Genomic DNA, 26578 nt, shown 5'->3' on the forward strand with positions numbered 1-26578 from the left:
GGCTTTCTACTCCCCAAGGACACATGGTCTCATGCCTTTATTTTTCAGGGCTGTGTCCACTTAATACTAAACTATATAACTTTATAACACTTATTAATAAAAAGGGAGGCACTGCAAATTATTTAATCCCAACGGTAATGAGAAAGAAAGCTATTGCAGAAGTGTAACTAATTACTTCCCTGCCAAGTAATTAAGTAATATGGTGGATTACTTTAGGAAAGGTGATGGATTACTTAACGTCCCCAGCACTGTAGATGGGTTGAAACTGACTGTGGTGTGTGGAGTGAGTGTTTTACTGATGGGGTGGGTAAAGGAAACACGCCTTCAGATCATGTGTTCCAGTTTTTCAGAATAAAGTTTGTGTATTTGTCAGGGTAGTAAAATGTGGGATTAATCCATGAAATGACTGGCATGGATGCCGTAAATGTTCAGCTTCCCCCTCAGCGACCAGATGCTGAGGGCCCCCTCAGACTCAGGCCTCCTTAAACGTGTTTACGACCCTGGGTAAAGCTGCTCTGTTGTCACTGCTCCCTCCCTCCCTCTGACTCCACACTGGTTGGAGCTCCTCCTGCTCACTCTCCGAGCGGCCGCCTCTCCGTGCGGAGCTCACAGGCGCCTCTCCGCAGATGGGTGACTGCTCCACTTCTCCCGCTCTTCTCCTCCCAAACACGGCGGCAGCTTCTTTCAGCTGTGTACCGCAGGCAGCAGCAGCCCCTGCGCCGAGCACAGAGGCAGGACTGACGGGAACCGCGCTCCAGGTGTAAGCTCAGCTCAGGTGAGGATCTTTGACGCTTTGTGTCTCTGTGCAGGACTGCAGCTGCGTCCATTTAAATGTGAGTCATGTGAACGTGTTGGCATTTCGCGCGTGCACCCAGAGAAGTGATCTCAGAGATGTGCTGTGTGTTCACCTTCCGATCAAAGCGTGAGACATAAAGGCTCACGTGCACGGACAGAAATTCATCTCAAAAGTTAAAATATGGAAGACCGAAAGTGCCCCCAAAAATCATGACGTCAACAAATTACTGATTAAAATGATTAAAATGCTTTTACAGGCACCAGAAACCACACTGAAAATAACCATAACATCCACTGTAAAATGTGACACAAATGAAGAATAAAGTTTATGTAGTGACATCCCTGTAGTTCACTCACTGAAGGAGGAAACAGACAAACAAACTAATTAATTAATAAATTAATTAATTAATAGTGAGCAAACAGGGACTTCAGTACAAAACAGACATTTTTCATAATGAATAAATTATTAAAATAGAAGGTTAAAGGGGAGGTAAAACAACATCGCTTCAGTCCCATTTCATACATTCAGTGCCTGCACTTCATTTCTGCCTTTGTTCTTTGGTGTGTATTTTATAAGATTTAAAAATGTATTTAATATTTACTGGCATCAGCATCCTTGTCATAATAGTCAGTTGGAGAGGATATTAAATGGCTCAAACAATAATTATTTTTTTATTATACTTGTAAATATGCGACACGTTGATCGGCTTCTTTCTCTTTTTTTGTCTCTTAATGATGACATTTAATTTTATGTGTTTGTGTGCCGAGCGCGTTTGTGCTTCCACATTAAAGGCATTGATGTCTGTGGAGTGCTTCCCTCATCTTGTTAACATAATCAGCATCATTTTAATCATCAGTTCAATGTCACGGTTTGATTTCGAGAGAACGCCGCACCTGTGTGAGGAAATGAAGCAGCGACCAGACTGATCCACACGTTTGTTCTGCACACTTCATTCAGTTTTATTTATACAACGCCAAATTACAACAGCGCTCCCCGCAGGGCACTTTGTACTGTAAAGACTGCAATCATACAGAGAACACAGAGAAAACCCTGACAGTCATGTGACCTCCTATGAGCCTATGACCGCCTACCTCACTCTGCTTTTCTTCCACACTCTTCAGTTTAAAAACAGTCACACTTCTTATTTACATGAAGCCGAGGTTCGAAACACCCTTGGTTCAGGTGTTGCAGGTGGGTGAAGCTGGAGGGTGGTGTCAGGCTTCTGTCTTCAGGCTGGAAGCGATTGGTAAAGTCCTGCCTGTCAGGGCAGCAGACTCCAAGAGGGACGGGGAGCGTGAAGCTCCGGCTGGCTTGGACTCGTTGACGTCTTTCTGCACTTTTCTAAGTTTGTAGCGTCAGTAGCAGAACAGCACCACTGTAGAGTCCATAATAATCACAGCTGGAAGGTGATCCTGGACTTTAAATGACTTTTGACCTGCTCCCACCAGAGCTGACACCTGTCCCACCTGCTGATCTGACCCTGAAGGTTTACCCAGAATGCACGCTGTGAGTGATCAGAAATGGGTCAAAGTGCTGCAGGTCGTTCAGACTCGGACAGATGATCACACATTTGTTCAGAGACCAGGTTCAGTCCTCAAACTGCGGACACGCTCCGTTTTGCGCAATTACTTTTAAATCCTTGTATAACTGCAACCACGTAAGCTAACACTTTGCCGATCCGATCAGCTGTTCATAACACTTCCTACGTTAGAATAGACGTCAGCGTGAGCTATCGCATGTCCTCCATTACCTGCCCGAAACCGGAAGTGACGTCATTTTCGCGGAAATGTAGTTTTTTACCATCAGGGCCTCATGAGCCTATACTGGTGTTTCTAAAAGTTATGTTTGACTTTATGACTTTCTGTGTCGTTTCTGGGATGCTTAGAACTCATATTGCACTGCTGGAAATAGTTTATTTTGATGCATATGCTGCTTTTTTGCAAATTTGCATTTTAATATTTATTGTCATTTTTCCTGCAGTATATAAAAATTGGTGTATTTCAAAAATAAAACTATGAAGACACTCAAAATAAATTTCCTGTGGTGGGAAACTATTTTGTGCAACTTTTTTGTATTTACAGTTTTGAGGGATAAGCCTCTTAAATTTCTCTAATTAGAAATATATGTTAAAAAAACAAAAACAGTTTTCAATTTTTTTGTAGTTTATTGCACTTTCTTGCAATTTATGTAATTTCTATGCACTTAATGCAGACATATTATTAAAATTTGGGCTATAATGGTTGTATTGATGTATAGCAACTTGAAATGCTCCCAAAAATGGCACTACAGCATGTAAAAATATAATATAAGCTCTGGCAGACTTGGTTCTATGGTAGGTCTTAAAGGGTTAACTGATCTGGGTTCAGTTTCTATCAGAGCTGAACCGAGTGTTTCAGGCCTGAAAGTTTGATGTGGAGATCTGCTGGACTGATGAAGCTGCGAGGCTCAGACAGAGGGAGGCTGCCGAGTGGATGGACGGGTGGAGAACAACGGACTGACTGCCGTTAAACTCCTTGCTGTGAATGAGGACTTGTAATCCACTCTACCACAGTATTGTACACTGTATTCAAGTCTACAACATTAGGGGCGTGGCCTCTTTCACTGACAGGTGGATGGTGACACAGGCGGCTGTAGCTGCTAGCTGTCTGCTAACAGGATCTCTGGACTGTGTTTCTGTTGTTGGAGAATTTTAGAGTAATATTAATGACATCATGGGACCAATAATATGACTGCTGTGAGGTTACTGTACTAACAGAGCGTTCAAGAAGGTGGAGCTCCATGTCAGATTTAAATTCTAGGGTTTTATGTGGATGTTACTGAGCACTCAGTAGTGATGGTCTTTGGGTTTTATGATTTCAGTTTCTGATCATCTGTTCAGAGTCTGTGTGACTACTTTAGTTTCCTTGGTTTTTCACATTTTACTGTGGTAGTTTTTGTCTGCTATGTCTAGGTTGAACTTTTACTTACTGTTCAGCAGTGGCTCATTCGTCTCCTGTTTGCCCGTCCACTGATCGGCCCTTGGTGTGTATGAATAGTCCTGTCCTCCTGTGGATCATCTGCATGTGCTCTTTGAGTTCAGTTTCTGTGTTTTCAGATTTCTCTTCTTTGGACTGTTAAAAAAAGTAAAAAGGTTCATGTTTGCAGGACCAGGACTGAAATTCAAACATAAACAGTAAGGTGTGTGTGTGTTTTGCAGTTTTTGCAGCTTTATCCTTACAGCTGTGGGTCGCCTGTTTGTCCCATTGAGCTGCATCCGTCTTCTCGGTGAGCATTCACCATGTTAGAAACTTCAGCTGCTCGGTCGCTGCCACAGATTCTGTTTGACCTTTGAACTGCAGCACAGCAGTGATTATGAATGAAGGAAGACCTTTAACATGGCATCAGACTGACAAAGCGGAAACAAACATCCAGGACGCGGTGTGACGCCTGGCTTCACCTGAGCTCATGAAGCTCAGCAGTGAGCGTTTGCACTTGATCTCCAGGACTTCCTGTTCCTGTCTCGGACTTCCTGCTCCTGTCCCTATGAAGAGTTTGGAGCTGACCAAATGATTTGATTTGGATCGAAAAGCAAAACGAAAGACAGACTATGTAAATGATTTTAACAGTTTTCCTACAGGGAAGGATGTGACATCACAGTGATGCAGTGAGTTTATCACAGAAGTGAATTCTCCAGAAATAAATTGAAAGAATCCGTTCTGCACACAGCGATAGAGTCAGGGCAGCCTGAGCGTCAGCGAGTGCTCTGAGCGTTACATCCTCCTGTCAGCTGACATCAGCGTCAGCTCGGCCCGCTGGACTGGTGTTTTACGCCGGCCCACGGCCACTCACCGATGACACAAAGAAAACAGGCATGAAATCTGTTAGAAGCCACAGTCTGCTCACTGCTGAGTCACTCAGGGCTGCTCAGGAACATCTGAGCCCCCCGAGCTCCTCAGACCTGCAGCTGTCTGAGGTCTACGGAAATTTGTGGTTCTCAGTGAAATGTCTCGGTAGCTGAATGTGCTGTGATGATTTGTCTGTTCTGCTTTTATTTTGGAGGTCAGGTTCAAATGTGGTGTAGAGAGGACCTGAACACTGGAGGCTTATCATTGGCTTGTTTGAAAGTCCAGAGGATAAAGTCCAAACTACAACTGCATGTCCTCAACAAAAGACAGCTGTGAAACATGATTCAGAGGAAATATCACAGAAAAAAACAACTCTAACGAGAAGCTCAAAACACTAAAGAAACTCACCAAACTCACCAAAAACCAGGAAGTATCAACCAGGAAGTGAAATCCAGGAAGTGAAAATGTCTTCTAGTCACATTTTCAGAAAAGCAGACTTCCTGTTATCCTGCCATGTGACTGGTGACAGGTGAGCTTCCATGACTTCGTTGTCATGGTCAGTCTGTTGGGGTGCTGTCACAGCCGGAGGACCTTCTCGTTCTCTTGTAAGTAAAAGTCTGATCGTTTCTCAGCCGGCCATCTTTACATCAGTGAAATGTCGGTGAACGATGATGTGGTGGCATCAACATCGCCTCAATAAAACACAATTGTGTTTAGAGACATCTTCAGTGAAAAACACGTGAAACATGCCTCGCACTCCTGATTCACTCACTAATGGTTTTAGTGATGAGATCCCCCCTGGGTGTTCTGTCCGGCTCTGGAGGATCTGTCTTTGGTTTCTGAGGATTTATGCCTCCAGGATAACACCTGATGTAGATCACCTCACCGTGAGGTGTCTGTGAGAGCTGAGCCACATGCTGTGAGTCAGTGGAACATGGCACTTGATGGAAACACCATTAATCATCCTGCCGCTCGTCCCTCGGTAACCAGGATGCCATCGGGCTTGTTAATCACGCCGTCGTCCCAAAATGAGAAGCTGAAGAAAATAAAAACGGTCTTCAAAGTCTGAACACCTGCGTGGATTTCAGCATGATAGAGGTGGGTCTACTATCCAACAGGGGGCGCCTGCTTTGATTTGATTTATTTTTAATTTCTAAGTGATTAAGATGAATCATCACATGTTTTGATGCATTATCCAGGTAAGTAAATCCCTAAAAGTTGATTCTGTTCAGTGATCACTCTTACTGTGTGCATGCTGAGCTATTGAGAGTAGGATTGTTCGTTCGGGATGAGAACATCTCTGGAATCATTTTCATCATCATGCTAATTGTATTTATCTCACAGCTGCTGGAGGAAGTGAGCAGATTAGCTCCTTCCTGCTGCCTTTAGGAGTGTAATGGTCACCCTCGCCACCCCTCAGCCTAAACCAAGACGTAATTACAGCAGTGAATGAGAAAGCAGTGGGCTGTCTTTGTGTCTTTTAGCATCCCTGTTCCTGAATTGTTCTGTTATAAAAGCATTAGAGGGGCTGGACCGACAGGCATTGGCTCTGATGGAATTGGGCTTGACTAGAAATCTTCTGTTGGGGCGGATTACCAACAGAGTGCCGTTCTGATTCTCAGCCGTGAGCACGACCCGCGGGCTGCAGGACATGTTCACCTACTCATCACCGGTATGTGGAATCTCCACTTGTCTGTCCATCCATTCATCCATTTGGTGCTGCAGAGCTCTCAATTCAGCTCAATTCAGTTTTAGTTATATAGCACCAAATCACAGCAACAGCTGCCTCAAGGTACTTTATATTGTAAGGTAGACCCTACAATAATACATACAGAGAAAAACCCAACAATCATATGACGCCCTATGAGCAAGCACTTTGGCTACAGTGGGAAGGAAAAACTCCCCTTCAAAAAGAAGAAACCTCCGGCAGAACCAGGCTCAGGGAGGGGCGGCCAGCTGCTGCGACCGGTTGAGGTGAGAGAAGGAAGACAAGATAAATACATGCTGTGGAAGAGAGACAGAGATTAATAACAACTAATGATTCAATGCAGAGAGGTCTATTAATGCATAGTGAGTGAGAAAGGTGACCTAAGAAGAAATACTCAATGCATTATGGGAATCCCCCAGCAACCTAAACCTACTGCAGCATAACTAAAGGAAGGATTCAGGGTCACCTGCCTTTTAAGCGGAATCTAAAACTAACTCTTTTACGCTACGTCCACACTAGAGCTGGGCGATATAACGATATGTATCGCGATATAACTTTTTCTCGATAGAAAAATCAAACTATCGCGATAGACCTCGCCGCTCTTGTCCTCTTTACAAAAAAAAAAAAAAAAAAGAAGAAGAACAGCCAATCCAAATTAAGTAGCGCAGAGCCGAACCAATCACAGCCGCAGCGTCACGTCACGTGACTTGTTACGTACAGCACAAGTGCCAAGCCGCACATGTGTATTTGTTTGGGAAGCAGCCAGCCACCATACCGCCCGGGTAACGGAGGAAATGAGTGTGCCGACTAGAAAAATCAACCGAGCGTGACCGAAGGTTACTGAAGAGAAAACAGATGATGGTTCCAATGCTGGAGAGATTGTCGAACGGAAGAGCCATAGAAGTTCCGTAGTGTGAAGGTATTTCGGCTATTTCAAGTCTGACAAAAAACAGAGTAGCGTGCACTGTAAATTGTGCCGAAAGCAAGTCTGGAAATACAATAAACTGGTGCATGCGCTACGTCCACACGTACCCGGGTATTTTTGAAAATGCAGATTTTTCTATGCGTTTGCACCTTTCGTCCACACGTAAACGGCGTTTTTGGTCACTGAAAACGAAGATTTTTAAAAACTCCGGCCAGGGTGGATATTTTTGAAAACTCAGTTTTTGCATTTACGTGTGGACTAGAAAAATGGAGAAAACGCAGTGTCAAAGGTGTGCGCATTTTTTGATGTCACACTGTGCGCCACGTTATTGTTTCGGTGAAATGAATTTCTACAATACTGTTACTGTTAATTCTACTCTCTGCAGTGTTTAAATGCTTACATATACACACAGTTACTGTCCCTCCACACATACGACTCGGCTCTGCTTCTATGCCCCAGCTTTGTTTACTTTTTCCCACCGAGGCTTCTAGACTTCTGATTGGCCAACATTTCTGCACGGTTAGGAATCTAGCGCCACCTGCTGCTTTGGCATGTTCATAGCAGCGTTTTCCTTCATTTCTGCCTTTATGTGTGGACGGGATTATTTTTTAAAACGAAAACGGAAAATCTCTGTTTTCAAAAATACCCGTGTACGTGTGGACGTAGCCTCAGTCTCTGACTGGAAGCGCTAATTCGTCATTCGGCTTTTGTCAGACTAAAGTAACTGTTAAAACTGTTTGAAAAGCTAAGCTATACAACAAGGAGAGATTGAGAATTTCCTTTTAGTTCTCAGTTTATTTGATATTGACAAAAGTTAGTCAGTTTTGTCTGTTCTTCTGTAAAACAAACTAAGATTTATTTTTAGAATTAATATTTTGTTTCTAAGTGGAATTGACAATTTAGTAGTCTGTTTCGTTTGTTCTATTTTGAAACTTAAACGCTTTAGCGGCTGCCTTTTGTGTAGTTTGCAATATTTGCCTTTATTTATCTGAAAAAGTCTCATGTTCCTTAAGTACATCTACCCTGTTGAACTTATTATGGGAAATAAATATTTAAATAAAAACAAGCTGCTGATTATTTCACATTTTACTTGTGAGCAACGGCACATTTAAATCTTACAAATATAGTTATTTGGCTTATATCGTGATAGATATCGTTATAGCCTGAAATGAAAAAAAAAAACATATCGTGATATGAAAAAATCTTATGTCGCCCAGCTCTAGTCCGCACCTACACGGGTATTTTTGAAAACGCAGCTGTTTCGTCCACACGTAAACGGCGTTTCGAATCACCGAAAACTGAGATTTTTTTAAAACTCATTTTTTGCGTTTATGTGTGGACAAGGAATACAAAGTTCGTCATGCAACGTCAAAGGTATGCGCCTTTTTTTTACGTCAGCTGTGCGCCACGTTATTGCTTACATGAGATGAATTGCAGAATGGCAGATAGTCAGATTAACAGTATTTTGTCTCTATCTTCAGGTTTTACACGCTTACATATAAACACGCAGTTACTGTCCCTCTATTTAGAAAGGCAGAGGCATCACAGTGTGATTATTTTACATGTAGTTGTTTTTTTTCCTGTGTAATAATATTCAACATTGCAATCAATACATTTTTCAAAAAAAATGCCTCTCTGTGGAAAATGGATTTAAAAACATAAACAACTGTGGGATACTGTTTGTCCGTGATTTGAAGGGAAAACCAATTCTGCAGGGGAGACCTACCTCGGCACTTGTGCAGGTGAAACCAAAGGGAAGATATGCTTCACCATATTTTCTAGTCTTTGGCTTGGAAGGAAGTTGGTTTGGAAACATATTTGGCGATGCTTCATCTCCTGCTTTGCATTTGTGTAGGCGCCCCGTTCTAGCAGTGTCCAAGCGTTGTTGGGGTTTTGTTTTTTTTTTCCCTTTTCATGCCGCGCCCCCCCTGCAATGGCTCTGCGCCCCCCCTAGGGGGCGGGCCCCACACTTTGGGAAGGTCTGTATTAACTGAAGGCTTTTCAGAGAGTTTTTAGGACATCCTAATAGCAGGGAATTACAGTAGAAGTAATAAATGCATGAACTAGTTTTTCAGCGTCACTCTGAGACAGGATATTTCTAATTTTAGAGATATTGCACAGATAGAAGAAAGCAGTCCTATATATTTGTTTAATATGCACATCGAAGGACATATCCTGGTCAAAAATGACTCCAGGGTTTCTCATGGTGTTATTGGAGGCCAAGGTAATGCCATCTAAAGTAAGAGTTTGTTTAGATACCATATTTCTAAGATTTTCAGGGCCGAGTCCAATAACCTCAGTTTTATCTGAATTTAGAAGCAGAAAATTAGAGGTCATCCAGGTCTTTATGTCTTATAGACATTCCTGCAGTTTAACTAATTGGTGTGTGTTATCTGGCTTCATGGATAGATAAAGTTGGGTGTCATAAGCATAGCAGTGTATGTATGTATGCTAGACCTTCTGATGATACTGCCTAAGGGAAGCATGTATAATGTAAAAAGAATTGGTCCTAGCACCTACAGTGTGCTCTAATCGTTCTAATAGAATATTATGGTCAACAGTATTGAACACTGCACTGAGGTCTAGCAGGACAAGCACAGAGATGAGTCCACTGTCAGAGGCCATAAGAAGATCATTTGTAACCTTCACTAAAGGTGTTTCTGTGCTGTGATGAGCTCTGAAACCTGACTGACACTTTTCAAATAAGAAAGTCTGCGGGTCTCCGTGTAATCGGTTTACTGTTCCAATACTTTTAGCCCTCACTGTACTTCCATCTGTGACTTCACCAAACATGTAAGAATAACCAGGAAGTGTGAGTACGCCATCTGCAATAGTGTGGTGAGCACATGAGCAGAGATTTCTTCCTCTTTGTGTGTCCTTGAATTGCATCCCACCCTTCCCTTCCCAGCTTCATATTCATTATGAGAAGTTTTTTCCCTTAGCTTTAAAGACACTTTCAATCCTAACAGACATTAAACCTGAAGGATCATTTCACCCCCACTGACCGCCCGGTCATGCCAACAATCTGAGCTCTGCGACGTGGCGGAGACAGACAGCTCGCCGGCCCGCAGGCACCACCGTCTGCATACATGCAAACTCGATGGCACGAAGCCGGCGCTAAGACGAAAGCATCAGCCCTCTGGAATCATCTGCCACATCGAACTGATATCAAACATCAAGACGTGACCTCTGTGATGGCTGTCCTCACCCGCCTCCGCACAAAGGAAACCTTCATAGCTTAATCCAGCTCAGATTTCATGGCTCTGCTGTGTGGCTGTCCCACTTCCATACTCAGAGAAACACAAGTTATTTATATCCGTGCAGCCAGAACACACTCTTCCAGCAGAAAGCAGCCTCAGAGCGCCGAGAGCTCCCAGCCAACACGAACGTCTCAGTGCTGAACATTCGAAGCTCAAACACATTCAAGTTGTTGGTTTAATGTGTGCGTGCTCCCCCTCTGCTGCACAGACCACAAACATGACGGGCTCGACGCTGTGCTGCAGGTGACCTCCTTCCTGCAAGACGTTCCCTCTCACATCGACACACAGTGAGCTGCAGCTTCTGCACCTGTTCCGGTATTTTTTCCCATGATGAGAGCAACAAACCAAACAGAACCTGCAGTTCCTCTGACGTCCAGCAGAGGCAGCAGTGAGACCGTCCTCATAGACTTCCATGTTAAAACAAACCTGTTTGGTCTCTGTAGATAATTTAAACCTTCATTATATTCGTTTAAGGAAGATATTTTTGTAACTCACCTGTTTGCATTATGAGGAGTGTGGCCTCTCTGACTGACAGGTGGATGATGACACAGATGCTGTAGCTGCAAGCTGTCTGCTAGCTTCACCTGAACTGGACCTTTGGACCATGATTGTGCTTTTAGACATCATGTGACTAATAATATCGCTGCTGTGAGGTTACTGTACTAACAGACCATCTCAAAGAAATTCTAGGATCCTCATTGGATGTTACTGATTAGCTGGTGTCTATCTGATAGCTAAGCATTAACTGATAACTCAGCACCTTCTGGTTGAACTATGGTCATGGCATGGCTGTAAGCTGTACTAACCAGTGACATAGAACATGAAGATAAATAATCTCAGTCACCCAAACCTGTCATGCACATTTTGAATATTTTACAGAATGTCAGCCCTAAAAAACGTTGATATTTTTTCCAGCGTTTTTGATTCTCACCACTTCTTTAGTTCGTGAAATGTTTGGAAGTGATGAACAAATTTCAGCTGTTTTTATGGAGATCATCAACTCCTATAACAAACAGATTAGGTCTTCAGACTGTGACGCCTGCAGTGGTAGTAAAACTGATCTGGGTTCAGTTTCTCACAAAGCTTTAATGTGTTTTTTAACCCAGAGTTTCATGTGGAGATCTGCTGGACTGATGAAGCTCAAACATGCAGCAAAAAGCCCAAAATGTGGACCTATGCAAGTGTACCTGAAGGGTCTGTGAGGCTGAACATGTTCACAGTGTGAAGGGGACATAATGCATCATTGATTAAGCAAAGAGCAGCTGACTGTGATTAGTTTCTGATGGAACAACCCTGTTGCACAGCTTTCTTCTGCAGCCCACAGATTACACTGTGCACATTCAGTAAACTCAAAGAGTCTGAGTGCTCTGATTCTCTGCGCAGCTGCCGCTCAGTGAGGTCGGCTTAGGTAATGTGTTCTGAGGAAAGAGAAAAGGAAGAAGAAATGAAATATCAAAGATCAGCAAGGTCATCGGGGGTAAATGGGCAACTGCAGGCGGAGTAGCAGCACCTCCACGTCTTCACAGATTCTGGTCATGCACCAGACTTCATAACTTCACCGAAGGTTCAGACATGCGCTCAGAAACAGCACATGCATGGCCCGAGTGGAATTCTGGTTCTCCTTCTTAAATTCACCACGATGATGTCACCCCGATCTTCCATCACGCTTTAATCAGTGCACACTATGAGCGTCTCAGGCTGTCCTAAACTTGAGCCCCATCAGCTTCACGTCTGCAGGAGTCCAGCTGAAGTAGCTGAAGTACCAACAGCAGCCAGATGAACCCACTTGTGCCTTTTTCTGGACTGAGTTACCCAACATGTTTGATCCTGTGTGTGGACAGAAGAACCAGAGCCACCAGGCTTCTTTTATCTCCATGGACCAGCTCTTCATAGTTACATGAAGGCATGTGTGATGGAGATGGTGATCAGGTTGAAATTTTACTGCAGAATCTGCTCTGAATCTGTGCTGTGGGATATGACAGAGCCGCCTCTCACACTGTTCCCATTAACAGTGTTTCATAGAGGAGTTCAAAGCAGTGGGTGAACGTCAGCCTGTCGGCAGCAGAAAGTGAGCTGTCAGTCACAGATGGGAAGATGTGGGAGGAAGGAAGTTCAGACATTGTTCAGCCATCTGACGAGTGTGTTGGAGGACTTGTTTTAAGTTGGCACTCAAATCAACACGCTTTCATTTATGGGTAGAAATGAGGCAGAAATTTATCATAAAGCCTGAAAAATCTAATTTCAGTTGCTGTAGGAAATTTGAACCAGAGCTGAAAGATGCAGTCTTTTATTTTGAATCCCTTTTTCCTTTCAGAGTTGCAGCCATTAAGCTCTGCTTTTGCACTGAAAAACTGCTAGACTCTTACTGTGAAAACAGAGTCCAGCAAGCTGTTCTGCAATTAACTTCAATTCAGTTTCATTTTTACTTAGTTCATTTACATTTATATATATTTATATAAATCACAATATTAATACTGTGAGGTAAAGATGCTACAATAATACAGAGAAACTCCAGCAGTCACATGATTCTCCCCACCCACATCTAAAAAACCCTCCCTTTTAACAGGATGAAAAGTCAGAACCAGGCTCAGAGAGAGGTGGCCATTTTTTCACATCCATGACAGACTGTGTGGGAAACATGGATGCAGCCACCACAATGCCACTGGATTCTGGACTCTGTGACCTGAAGCCTTAGGCCAGGGGTGGCCAACTCCGGGCCTCAAGAGCCGGTGTCCTGCAGGTTTTAGATGGGTCCTTGATCCAACACAGCTGATTTAAATGGCTAAATGACCTCCTCAACATGTCTTGAAGTTCTCCAGAGGCCTGGTAATGAACTAATCATTTGATTCAGGTGTATTGACCCAGGGTGATATCTAAAACCTGCAGGACACTGGCTCTTGAGGCCTGGAGTTGGCCACCCCAGTCTTAGGCTGTGTCGAAATTCAGGGGCCGCATCCTTCGGAGGTCACATTTGTAGGCCGATTACATCACAGCAGGTGACAAAGGCTGTCCAAATTCGAAGGTTGCTCCAAATGTGGCCCAGAAATGCGTCCTCCTTTTCCCCAGATTTGAAGCATGGGCCGGGTGTATCGTTCGTGGCCCACCATATCCCAGGATTCATTGCGAATAAGGGTTGAAGAAAATCATTTGAGAAAAACGGCGGGTGGTCGAAGTGAAGCAATCCAGAAATAAACTTTTAAAAGTAAGTACTGTTTTTTTTATCTCATTAAAAATATCCAGCGGAACAAATTTAGCATAATGAAAAGTCTTAAAAAATTCAATGTAGCTAACATTCGGTTGTTTTAGGACAAACCAACCAAAAGTCTGGCCCATGAGCTGTGGTAAGGAAGCAGACTCAACCATGCTGTTTATGGTTAAATGAGCTCTCATCCTGTATAAACCACTAATAAATAAGACAGGCAGTAAATGGAGAAGTCCTCCTCCTGTGTCTGTGCTGTTTGTCATGCTTATATCATACAATTTGAGCATGTCACTTTTGTTATAAAGCCCAACATTTCTGCAGGATCATATGTCCTGTTTCTCCTTTCTCTTTTTTTCCCTCTTAAATTTCTCTTTAATTGTCCCACACGGGGAAATTTGATTGTAACAGCAACCAGAAAGAAACATATACAAACAAACAGTACACAGGACACAGAACAGAAACATACACAATTTTTTTTCTTACATATTTACATTAAGGACAATGGTTACTATAAACGGAGTACTGTACAGTTATTAAATTAAATAAAATTAACTACAGATAAGAAGCAAACCCAGGTTGTAGTGCGAATCGGTTGATTAAATTATTGCAGTTACAGCGCAGATGTAAACATCTATGATTGTTGGGAGCAGTTTTGATTGTACAGTCTGACAGCTGCAGGGAGGAAGGACCTGCGGAAACACTCCTTCATGTAGGGCTGCTCGATTATGGCAAAAATGATAATCACGATTATTTTCACTGAAATTGAGATCTCGATTATTTGACGATATTTATTTAACCCTTTAAGACCTACCATAGAACCAAGTCCGCCAGAGCTTATATTATTTTTTTACATGTTGTAGTGCCATTTGTGGGAGCATTTCAAGTTGCTATACAACCATTATAGCCCATATTTTAATAATATGTATGCATTAAGTCCATAGTAACTACATTAATTGCAAAAAAGTGCAATAAACTACAAAAAAATTGAAAATTGTTTTTGTTTTTTTTACATATATTTCTACTTGGAGAAATTTAAGAGGTTTATCCCTCAAAACTAAATACAAAAAAGTTGCAAAAAATAGTTTACAACAACAGGACATTTATTTTGAGTGTCTTCATAGTTTTATTTTGGAGATACACCAATTTTTATATACTGCAGGAAAAACGAAAAAACAATCCTATGATGCAAATTTGCAAAGAAAACAGCATGTGCATCAAAATAAACTATTTCCAGCAGTGCAATTCGAGTTCTAAGCATCACAGAAACTATTCAGAAAAGTCAAACATGACCAGTATAGGCTTTTAAGGCCTACAAGTAAAAAGACTACATTTTCCGCGAAAATGACGTCACTTCCGGTTTCGGGCAGGAAATGGCGGACATGTGATAGTTCGCGCTGACGTCTGTTTCAATGTGGGAAGTGTTACGAACAGCTGATCGGATCGGCAAAGCGTGTTTCTGGAATATTATGTTTTTGTTCCTGCAAGCGCTTTTTATGCAATTTTTGCAAAGCTTTATGTGGAAGGAAACCGGGACCTAGGACAAGCTGATGGCATAAGATGTAAGTACAGCTCCTCCGGTTTCATATGCAAAACAAATTATTGCGCTAGCTTACGCGGTTCAGGTTCTACAGGGATTTAAAAATAGTTACGCAAAACAGAGCGTGCTGCTCTGACCGGCTTTAAAGGGTTAACAATAACAATGTATTGAATAATGAATTTAAAAAATAATATAAAATAGTGTGCAACACCACTGAAGTTTTTTTTACCTCTCTTTTCAACCAACGGCAGTCACTCTCCTCTCCAAATAACTTCTGCTTAGCTTTCCGAGCTTCCCTCGGGTCCTCTTAATCAGCGGTCTCCAACCTTTTTTGCGCCATGGACCGGTTTATGCCCGACAATATTTTCACGGACCGGCCTTTAAGGTCTCGCGGATAAATGAGGGAGGGGCTAATAATCGGCTCAGTCATTTTTAATGATCGTTGAAAGCCCAGATCGTAATCATGATTAAAATTCGATTAATTGAGCAGCCCTACCTTCATGCATTGGTGCATGAAGGATTTTAAATGATTGTGTGATTTAAATACAAAAAATATGTCCATGTGATTCTATTAGAAAACTTTTTTTCATCTTGCAAGTTAACAGATATTTGATAAACTTCTCCTGCTTTTGTTGTTAACTGCCATGGCTGATTTTCTTCTGCAAGTGTCCAGAGTAAGGAGAGACAGAGAAGGGACAGAGGCTCTTCATCCCTGATGAAACACCAGCACAGGTTCAGCAGTGTGTGAGGAAGAGGAGGAGAAAAAGGAGCCAGCAGCAGCTGAGAGATGAAGAGGAGAACGGGGAGAACAGACAGCTGTTCTCTGTACATGAAGGATGGCTGAAAATATTTAAAACAGTTTTCAGATATTTGCTTCGTGTATTTGCAACACAAACTATAACAGCTGCATACAGGGAACCACTAACTGATGTTTATCCTGCAGGACAGGTTCTGACAGGGAAAGAAGAGAAAATAAAAGTAACCATAGACAACTTTGATAATGATCTGATTTATCCAGAATATATTTAGTCAAAATATTGTTTTCATCACAGTGGGATTGTGCTGGTTTCAGTGGGAAAAGTATGCAAGTAAGAGGTTCAAAGAGCTGTGAAAAGCTGTACATTCATAAAGTATGTATGTAAAATACAATATTTTATAACGATGTTATGTTTCTGTATCATCTCTATCCCTTGAGACTCTTTTACCCAAATGTCAGCCTGTTTAATGCTCTGATATCTTCAACATCTTAAATAAATTATATTGCCCAGTTTTCGCATCAATAAAAGAATATTTACTGCATCAGTCTGATTTCCATTTTATGTGAAACATACAAGGATCAAATCTTTGTAGTTAATTTTTGGGATTTCTTTGGGATATTGCCCTTTAATATAACTAAAGATTTCAGCCAGTGGTCACTGTATATTAATATTTGTCTGTTAGGCAGTCACAAGTTATAAAGGATATGAAATAGAAATATATATACCTTGAATTTTAACTAAAATATAATATTTGAGACAACTGAGTTAAATTTCACCTTAGTAAAATATCAATAATGGAAATCATTTTACATTTATACCATCAAAATGAAATGAGACATTTCAAGAGCTACACTAGCAAACTATTTTACTAGCTAAACTTAGCATAATTGGCTCAGCACATGGCTGTAATGTTCACCCAGATACATCACACGGAGATGAAACAACACAATTTTCTTCAGTAAAAGTCAAAAAAATGACATAAAATAAAGATTTTCTCTATTTCTGTCAAACCACAGCTGTAGCTGGTTTTGGACACATGTAGTAGCATACCAGCTGAGCAGACAGTGGGCGGAGTCAAGTTGAGACATTGCAAAATTCATTGTTGGAACATTAACAGTAACCTTGTCGGGTTTTCTGATAATCTCCTGCATGAAATCCGCAGAGATCTGTGGGCACTGTCTTTGCCGAACTGACATCCAGCAGATGTCAGAGGAACTGATTGATCTGGGTTGCACCTTTTGGATGTTTTCAGCTCTTGGGTCTCTGTTGGGCTTTTCTATATGACCAACTACATTTTGCAGCCAGACGAGTTGCCCCCTGCTGGCCATTAGACAGAATGAAGGAACACCTGCCTGGAGACAGGTGAATAATGACCGACAGAAGATTTGTTCTCAGGCGATGATGTAATAAACATGCCATGTTTTGTTATGTTTTTCTGCACAGCAGAGGAAACGCATTGTTTCCAGATGTTACTGGTGTTGTCTCGTCAACATCTGTCAAGCTGCTGTCCTGTGTTGGAGCTTTACGTGTGCATATTTTAAAAACAGTGTGGATCTCTGAGTGTTCTTGTGCAGGAGCGAGGGAGCAGCAGATATGGAGCTGTGTGATGGCTGCCATGACAAGCGGGTGGCTGCTGCGAGTGAGTCAGAGCGTGGCTGTGCACAAACACCTGTGAGTGTGTCTCATTTGGTGGCAGCTCAGTCCCTCGGGCTGATGAAGGCTGTCAGTGGAGAGCGAAATGAAAGAGTGGGCGAGGCAGACAGCTGATGGTGTCGATGTGCATGTGATCAGAGGACGCGCGCTGCCTGCAGCAGCTGATGCTCTAAAAGCTGTATCTTAATTAAACCGTTAAGTCAGCACGTCGCAGATAAGTGAGAACACGGGTCGTTAAAACGATACTGAGTGTGGGTGTGTGTATAGTTTGTGTGCACATGTGTAAGAACATTACATATATCATACATGACAGTTCAAACTCTGATATTCTTTAAAACCACAGAGGGCTACAGCGTATCAGCAGCTGATCTCAGCTTATAGTTGTTAGCATCAGAACCTTTCTAGACTCCCTGCTCCACAGGGGGTGCTCTCGAGCTGCTCCGGAATGAGGGGGGCTTTGTGGAGCTGCAGAACAGAGCGGATCATCATTGTTTTCTGTCATCTGATCAGTATCTCTGAAATTAGAAATATCCTGTCTCAGATTGACACTGAAAAAGTAGTTCATGCATTTAGTACTTCTAGGCTAGACTACTATGATTCGTTATTATCAGGATGTCCAAACAACTCTCTGAAAATCCTTCAGTTAATCCAAAATGCTGCAGCAAGAGTACTGACAGGGACTAGAAAGAGAGAGCATATTTCTCCTATACTGACTTCCCTTCATTGGCTCCCTGTTAAATCCAGAATTGAATTTAAAATCCTGCTCTTTTCATACAAGAATAATCAATAAATAATTAGGCCCCGTCTTATCTTAAAGACCTTATAGTACTGTATCACCCCATTAGAGCACTTCACTCGCAGACTGTTAGTTGTTGTTTCTAGAGTATTTAAAAGTAGAATGGAAGGCAGAGCCTTCAGCTTTCCAGCCCCTCTACTGTAGAACCAGCTTCTAGTTTGGATTCAGGAGACAGACACTATCTCTACTTTTAAAATTAGGCTTCAAAGTTTCTTTTTTGCTAAAGCATATAGTTAGGGCTGTATCAGGTGACCCTGAGTCCTTTCCTTAGTTATGCTGTTATTGGCTGGTCAGTGCACACGGCTGCCCGTCCCTGAGACTGATTTTGCCGGAGGGTTATTCTTGTGATTTGATGCCATACAAATAAAACTGAATTAAATTAAATCGTTGCATTAGTTATGGTGAGAGCAAACTACAGTCTGATGATTTGGAAGGTCTGACTGTTGGAGAGCTGAGCTAGGATTTGTTTTTTTTCTGCTACTTGTGCACATGGAGCGACTGTTGGGCCGTGAGGAGTGTTTTTAGGCTTCCTGTTTGAAGTGCAGCCCTCACGCTGCAACGTTTTAGCAAACGCCGACAGTCAGATAGTTGGAGAGTGGTTTTTCTGCAGAGTGTGTCCCAGTGAGCTGGGCTGCATAATGTGCCATTACACCCACACTGGCAGTGTACGCTAACGAGTGTCTCTGGACGATGGAGTGCAGCTCAGCATGAGATAGCAGCATGTGCTGATGTATTCATTCACTCCTCCTCTTCACCTTTCTCCTCCTCTGCCTGTCCGCTGAGAGCTCCTCATCTCCATCTTATTACTCGTTGCTGTTTTGTGTTCTTTGCAGAAAACGCTGCTGCAGAGCTGATCCCCGGGGAAAGAAACACAGGACGCCATATTTGACTCCATCATCCGACTCCTCACAGCACGTAGCTGGGTGCTGTTCTCCTCCTCTTCCTCCTCGCCCCTCATTGTGTTCTGATCCTCTTTATTGTGGGAAGTTGAGTCGCCGCCGCTGGGTTGCCCGCTCCCTACTTCCTCCTCCTCTCCCTTCCTGCCATGTCCAACGACAGCGGTGTCCTCCACGTCTGGGAGGCCTCCGATTGGGCAGACACCTCTCAGTGCCCTCCCTCAGTAGGCGGGGCAACATTCCTCATCGTGGCATACAGCGCTGTCATTGCCATTGGGTTGCTAGGCAACGCAGGTCTGGTGTTCATCATTGCCCGGCAACAGGAGTTGCGCAACGTCACCAACATCCTGATCGCCAACCTGTCGTGTTCCGACATCCTTATGTGCATCGTGTGTCTGCCCGTCACCGTCATCTACACGCTGATGGATCGTTGGGTGCTGGGGGAGGCCCTGTGCAAGGTCAGTGTGCCGCACACGCTCACCGCTGCTGGGATAACAGCACTTACCAGTGTGCAATCATCACTTTTTCCTTCAAAAACAATAAAGAGACGACTGTGAGAAGCTGTCTGCAGGGCTGTGTTGTCAGCCTGAGCACAGTTTCACAACAAGCCTGCAGCTCCTTCCTCCTGGAGTCAGCTGCAGGAGTATCTGAAGGAGCTGCTCTTCTTCAGGCAGCTTTAAAGGACTTGAATAACTGAATATTATCTGCTTCATTTCTGGCACTAGATGCTTACTTTTACTAAGATAATCATTCTTTGTTGACATGGAGTTTCTAAGTTATGGTTGTTTCTTTTATTTTAACTACTGTACGTGCTGCTAGCTTATGACTGCACTGCTGAACACTGAATTAATGAGTGTTCAGAACACAGGACGTGCTTTTAAAACAGATTTTAAATCTCAAGTGTGTTTTTCCTGGTTAAATAAAAAATAAAACCATAACCTTCACATTGGCAGAACCTCACTCTGGGCCACCGGCCTGATAAGCTACCACTGAGGCACCTGAGACAGGAAGGGTCCAGGCTCACTGGCCAGCACTTTCCAGTGACTTTCAAAATAAGAGTCATCCAGCATTGTCAGACAGATGTAAAATTAAAAAGGAGCCGGGGGGGGCAGTCCAGGTGCTGACTCTGCCCACCCTGAACATGGATTGCATACTCCTTTTATCCTCCAAAGTTGTGTTGATAAATGAAGACCGTTAGCTTTCCACTGCTTAGTGATGCAGATGAGTCAGGTACGCAGATGAGACCAGAGGATGATACAAGCCTGTGTTTGTTCTTCCTCTGGAAGCATGTCTGTGGGAGCAGAGGGATAAGTGGTGGTCTGCTCCACACAGGAACATGATGCTTCTCAGTCTGAGTGACCGACCACCTGAAAGCCTGAGCAGCCTCTGGCTTCACAGATAACAGATCGGTTTTAATTACAAGTCTGTGTCACCTCATTTAATAAAAATCTGAAATTAGACAGCAAACAGCAGCAACTCAGAGCCGCTGATGTTACAGATCTAGAAGTTCAGCAGCACCAGATCTGATGGAGCAGAGATGAAGAACAACGCTGACACGGAAGTGAGAGCCATCCATGGCAGTGTTTCATGTGCCCAGCAGGCCGAGCAGCACTTTACCTGCAGACCAGGTACCGCCTGCCCTGCTCACCTGTAGGTGTGTTCATTCACATTTTAAAAGAGAAAAAAAACTTGCCTTCATTTGCTCACTGTGAGGTCATCATGAAGCTGTCAGCTGATGTAACAGAGGAAACTGAATACATTTGGATGAATGGATAAAAGTGTGATGTCACAGCGTGAAGGTGGAGCTGGTCATGACCATGGGGCCGCGCTCTCACAGTGTACCGCCAGCTCGATAACCACACCTTCAGTTTGACCTCTGCTGTGTTTCGTGCCCGTCCAGGTGACACCCTTTGTTCAGTGCATGTCGGTGACAGTGTCGGTCTTCTCCCTGGTGTTGATCGCTTTGGAGCGCCATCAGCTGATCCTCCATCCCACTGGCTGGTCCCCCGCCGCAGGACACTCCTATCTGGCTGTGGGGCTGACATGGCTGGTTGCCTGCTTCATTTCACTGCCTTTCCTCTCCTTCAACATCCTCACCAATGACCCATTCCAGAACATCAGCCTCCCTGCCAACCCCTTCAGGTGAGATCTGGGATACAGGTGTTTCTTAGCTTCAGTCCAGAGATGCTGTTTCATTTTAAACTGAAGCTGAGCTGAGCTATGAGGACACATAACTGATTTTCTCAAAGCCCAGAGTTTATTTTTATTCTTTGGAAATGTTCGGTATTTGTCACACAGCCCAAAACGCCTTGGGCTTGTTTTGCATTTAGCTAAAAGCAGCGTAGCCCTAAGACGTTCAGCAGCAGAACTCATCAGGGGAATAAAGTCTGCTGCAGCACAAGAAATGAACCTGAATGTGTCTCAATCCGACCGTCTGGACATTAGCCTGTCAGAAATACTTAATGAACACTTTAAGAAAGACCTTTTATCCTCGGAGGTTCCTGTACCAACTGAAGTCTTTAGAACCGGTTCAGGGCCATCAGAGTCACTGAAGGAGGTGTTTATTTACAGTTCTGATTTTGTGGAAGAAGAATGTCAGCATTTGTTGGAGTTTCTTTAAATTCTGCTCTGGTGCCTGGTGATAGAGACGCAGAGAGTGTTTCATCCACAGAGCCTGACGCTGTCTGAGACTTCAGGGTTCATATCTGGATGCTGAAGAGTTTGTATTTACTTCATTTAACAAGAAAACTGAAGATGCATTTCTGTTGGCTCAGACAGTCAGGGAACAGCACTGTATCTGCTTATCAGCACATCTAAAACCCGAAAACGTTAATGCAAGAAGGTGAGTGGACCTGCCGATTTCAGACCCTGATAACAGGACTGAGACAAAGACAGCTTTGCTCTAAGGTGAGAGTACAGAGTATGATTTAGATATGAAGGGACCTGGTTTTATTGATTCTGGTGTGCAGGCAGGTAAAAATTCAAAAAAAGCCACTAATGTAGTACCAGTAAACCCCTGTACATCCTCAGTACATTCCCAAACATGTATGTTCCAGAGAAGCAAGCGGTTCATACGAGGTTCAGTCAACAAAATGAAAAAAGCCTCTTTTTCAGAGCCTTCCTCTCATGAACCTCTGGGCAGCATCTGTTAACATCTGTTAGTTTCCGATCTCTAAGTGAAAATTCTGTTACCTCTGAGATTAGCGCTGGATGCCAAGCAGGTGAAAATGCCATCAAATGGGTCAGACATAGACTTAGGGCTTTTTATTGTCATTGTGCAGTTTCTTGCACAGCAAAATTGGGTAAACTTCTGGGTCAGGAGTGAAGTAATGTTCAGAACTGTCACCAGAGGTTGGACACCAGCCTCAGTAAGGTTGTGCTCAGTGGGATATTATTTTGAGGCACAGATGTTTTGGGATATTGCTTAGTGCAGAAGTTACATGATATCTTCAACTTCCTAAATCAGTGCTTCTAAAAGTTAAATAAGTGTTTCCGTTTTCATTATCCATGTCTGTCTTGTTTAAGGGATCATTTGATCTGTATGGAGCTGTGGCCGTCAGACAAGCATCGCCTAGCCTACACGACCTCGCTGCTTATCTTCCAGTACTGCCTGCCCCTTCTGCTGGTGCTCCTCTGCTACCTCCGGATCTTTCTACGCCTGAGACGTCGCAGGTCACACAGCTTTCCGTTCACTCACTCTGTGATAACTCGGTTCATCCACATCATCTTTAACTGTTCGTGTTATCGTGTCAGATTAGAGCTCTGTGTGGATACTGTGTGTGGTTACGCTGTGAGTTAATGCTTCTTGAGGTTTGCTGTGACATTTCCTGGTGGATTGTCTGATGATGGATGTCATGCTGTGTTGTGCAGGGACATGCTGGAGCGCAGCAGGAGGACTCGAGGAGCCCAGAGGATAAACGTAATGCTGCTGGCCATCGTCATAGCCTTTGCTCTGTGCTGGCTGCCACTGAATGTCTTCAACACTCTGTTTGATTGGCACCACCAGGCCCTCCCAGACTGTCAGCACGACACAGTCTTCTCTGCCTGCCACCTGACGGCGATGGCCTCTACCTGCATTAACCCCATCGTTTACGGCTTCCTCAACAGCAACTTCCAGAGGGAGCTGAAGTTGACACTGCAACGCTGCCAGTGCGGCAACCGGGCTACAGAGAGCTACGAGAGCTTCCCTCTATCCACCGTGGGCAGTGAGGGCATGACCAAAGCAACGTCACTCAACAGGATGGGCTCGATGTGCATCCCCTCACCTAGACCTGAGATCGGTTCAGCAATACTTGCCAAGACATTACCAGCTGCCACCTAAAATCAAGGACTATGAGAACTGTCTTCTGACAGGTGGTTCATCAGCGGTTCACAGCTGGAGGCAGTGTGCTAAGAGCTGGCTGGGATGACTGTGTAATCAAATGCTGCTTCATCTTGGCTTGGGTTCCATCACTTCACTGCCAGAGATAAACAGCTGATTTGACCTGTCACCAAATGTTTGGTGACAGGAATGAATGAAGAGGCTGAACGATGCTGCTTTGAGTCCCGAACACGAGCAGGAATCCTTGTTTAGAGTAACTCTACTGAGTGACAGAAGAGAGAGGAGGCAGGAGAGCTGGTAGCAGGGACTTTTCAGTAAGACACGCCCCTTAGTTACTATAACTAGGGGTATTAGTTTTAGCTTTTCTCGAATGTTGTTCGAGTGCTGCAACCAGCCATTCTACAGCATGTCAAAATGGCAACATTCTAACGACATTCTAGTGTCATAGACACAGTGGTGGGTTCTGTCGGTCAGTCTGTTGGTTGGACAGTCTGTCCACCAACAGACTGACTGACAGAACAAACAGCTAACCAAAAGACCATACAACCAACAGACTAACAAACCAGCTGACCAAAAGATCATACAACCCACAGACCAACCGATGGACGGAGCACCTGATCCACAGACCGTCCACCCGACAGACCGACAAGCTGACCTACAGACTGTCCACCCAACAGACCAACACACTGACCAGCTGACCGACAGACCATCCACCCAACAGACCAAAAAGCTGACCCACAGACGGTCTAACCAACAGATGGACTGACCAATAGACCGACCAGCTGTTCAAAAGATCGTCCAACCAAAGACTTTGGTGTTGAAAGAACTGAAATCAGCTCACCTAACAGAGTGTCAGCAGCTGCAGCGCCATATTTTCTTCACATTTTTCTACAGACAGAACCAGTGGCCCCTCCCACTCTGCAATGAAGCAGGGGATGTTGGTGGAACCAGGTTACACTGCTTTGAAGTTTTTTTTGTGCAAAGAGCTCAGCAGGAGCACAGACTGTTACTGCTGCTGAAAAATGTACTAAAAACTGAAGGAAACTAACAAAATCAAGTTTAAAAAATGGTTCTATTACCGAAGCCAATGTAAGATCTCTGGCTGTCTCTGCCAACATTTACTGCCAAAATTCTTTTGCAGTTCTTCAGTTTACTTTCAGACACAAATGATTTAGTGTTGCACACAGGTGTTGATTTGATGAGATGAAATGATGACTGTGACTGACAGTTGTATAAAATCACCTAGCAATCGGGTTAACATTTGAGACCGTTTTAAGTAGCTGAGTAAAAGCTGTAAAAGTTAGTAGTAGGTCCCGGGTAAAGTGTCAGCATCTTGAACAGCATAGAAATAAAACCAGAGCTCTGTCACAGTGTAGCTGCCAAGCATGCCAGTGTTGCAGGCTGTTTTAAAGCAGTTAAAGTAGATCTGTCCTGTTCTCTCTTATTGTCTGTCACATATATCCTTTTCATTTTAAACATCACCAAAATTTCAAATATTGTGCTCAGAGTATGTAGAAATAATCACTGAGGCTGTGCACAGCTCTAAATTAATTTAATCTCTTTTCTCTATTCTTGGAACTGTATTTGATGCCACAGACAGAGATGATGTCCTTGAATGGTCATCTCATTTCACCCACTTCTGCTAAAGGGGGGCAGAAATTAAATGAATGTTGGTTTACATTACAGGGAATGAAGTGAAGGCCTAATGTTTAATTAATAGTGGTTCATTTGAGCTACTCTGGCTCAAGATTAATAATACATAACTCAGAATTAGGATAAGAGGACCCTTTCAACACAGAAGTCATTTTAATCTCTTAGTATAGACATGCCTTGTGTTAACGGTTTGGGGTTTAGTTGAGTTACGTTAGGTTAGGTTCAGTTGAGTTCAGTTGATGAGTTCGGTGAGGTGGGGTGCGGTTGGGCGAGGTTGAATTGATGAGTTGGGTTGAAGTGAGTTTGGTTGAGTTGGGTTAGGTTAGTGTAAACGATGTGCAACAGACCCGACCACATCTCAGCGTTTTTCTGCGTACACTTTTCTTTATTGCGATTACTGTTCATAACAATACTCACACTGCAGCTTTCCAGCTCACAGGAGAAGATTAGTAACTTACATGCAGTGGAAAACAATATGGTTGCAGGTTATATGGTCATATGGTTAACAATTGCAGAAGTTGTTAATAAAATCCACTGAGTGAGTGACTCTGTGCTAATGTTAGCGTTTATATACTTGAGCCGATTTTGTCCTAATTTCAGTGACTGCATCTTAAATAACGTTTTTAAAGATGTTGTTTAGCCTTATTCTGTGCTGAATGAAAAGAAACTAGGAATGTTTCACACTCAGTTTGTAGCAGCTTCACACACTCTTACACTATTCTACTGTTCATGTCAGACGTACTGTTATAGTTACAGTTACTATTACACTTACAGTTATCCATCCCTGTCTTTCTTCCTTTTTGTTAAAGCATAAATTTTATTTCTTATATCTCTAAAATCTCCTCCTGTCTTTTGCAGATGGAAAATAATGCCATTTTTGGGATTCTCTCCAGTACGGGTTTTCAATTTGATCAACATTTGAGCAATTTTAGAAGCTATAAATTTTCCATACATCCGAATGATAACAAATGTTAAAAGACCCAGTTTCTAATCTCCTTAAAAAATAAAGCCTATCTGGCTGTGCATGTTTGTTCTCTCTGTGGAGTCATTTCTGTTTTAAACTCATTTCGTTTTTGGTTCAAATGACCAAACGTGGGACCAAACTCTTCTTTCTCATATAACTGGGGATGAGTTTCCTCTGTCAGCTTCTTCATGCCATTTAAGTGAGAAAGGTGTAGTCTGTGTGGGGCTGTTGGGTAATGTAGTGCAGAATGTTTTTCATTAAAAACACTAAGTTTAAAGTTGAAAA

The 26578-nt window shown here is 43.2% G+C and overlaps 1 protein-coding gene across 1 annotated transcript; it reads left to right on the plus strand.

Annotated features, from left to right (window-relative positions):
- The first annotated feature begins 466 nt into the window (after positions 1–466).
- On the plus strand, positions 467–24118 carry npy8ar (neuropeptide Y receptor Y8a). Its single transcript, XM_040026794.1, has 5 exons — positions 467–775; positions 19293–19813; positions 21256–21497; positions 22881–23027; positions 23226–24118. Exons 2-5 carry the CDS (start codon positions 19505–19507, stop codon positions 23674–23676), a joined length of 1149 nt encoding a protein of 382 aa, XP_039882728.1. The 5' UTR covers positions 467–775; positions 19293–19504; the 3' UTR covers positions 23677–24118.
- Positions 24119–26578: the final 2460 nt, after the last annotated feature.

Source organism: Simochromis diagramma, unplaced genomic scaffold (genome assembly GCF_900408965.1).
Source record: "Simochromis diagramma unplaced genomic scaffold, fSimDia1.1 OVJJ01000293.1, whole genome shotgun sequence".
Lineage (NCBI taxonomy): Eukaryota > Metazoa > Chordata > Actinopteri > Cichliformes > Cichlidae > Simochromis > Simochromis diagramma.

Excerpts from the sequence above, each read along its gene's own strand:
- npy8ar (XM_040026794.1), top strand. The coding sequence starts at position 19,505 with ATGTCCAACGACAGCGGTGTCCTCCACGTCTGGGAGGCCTCCGATTGG. Across the intron at positions 21,498-22,880 it reads CTCCCTGCCAACCCCTTCAG|GGATCATTTGATCTGTATGG; the intron begins GTGAGATCTGGG and ends GTCTTGTTTAAG. Across the intron at positions 23,028-23,225 it reads CTACGCCTGAGACGTCGCAG|GGACATGCTGGAGCGCAGCA; the intron begins GTCACACAGCTT and ends TGTGTTGTGCAG.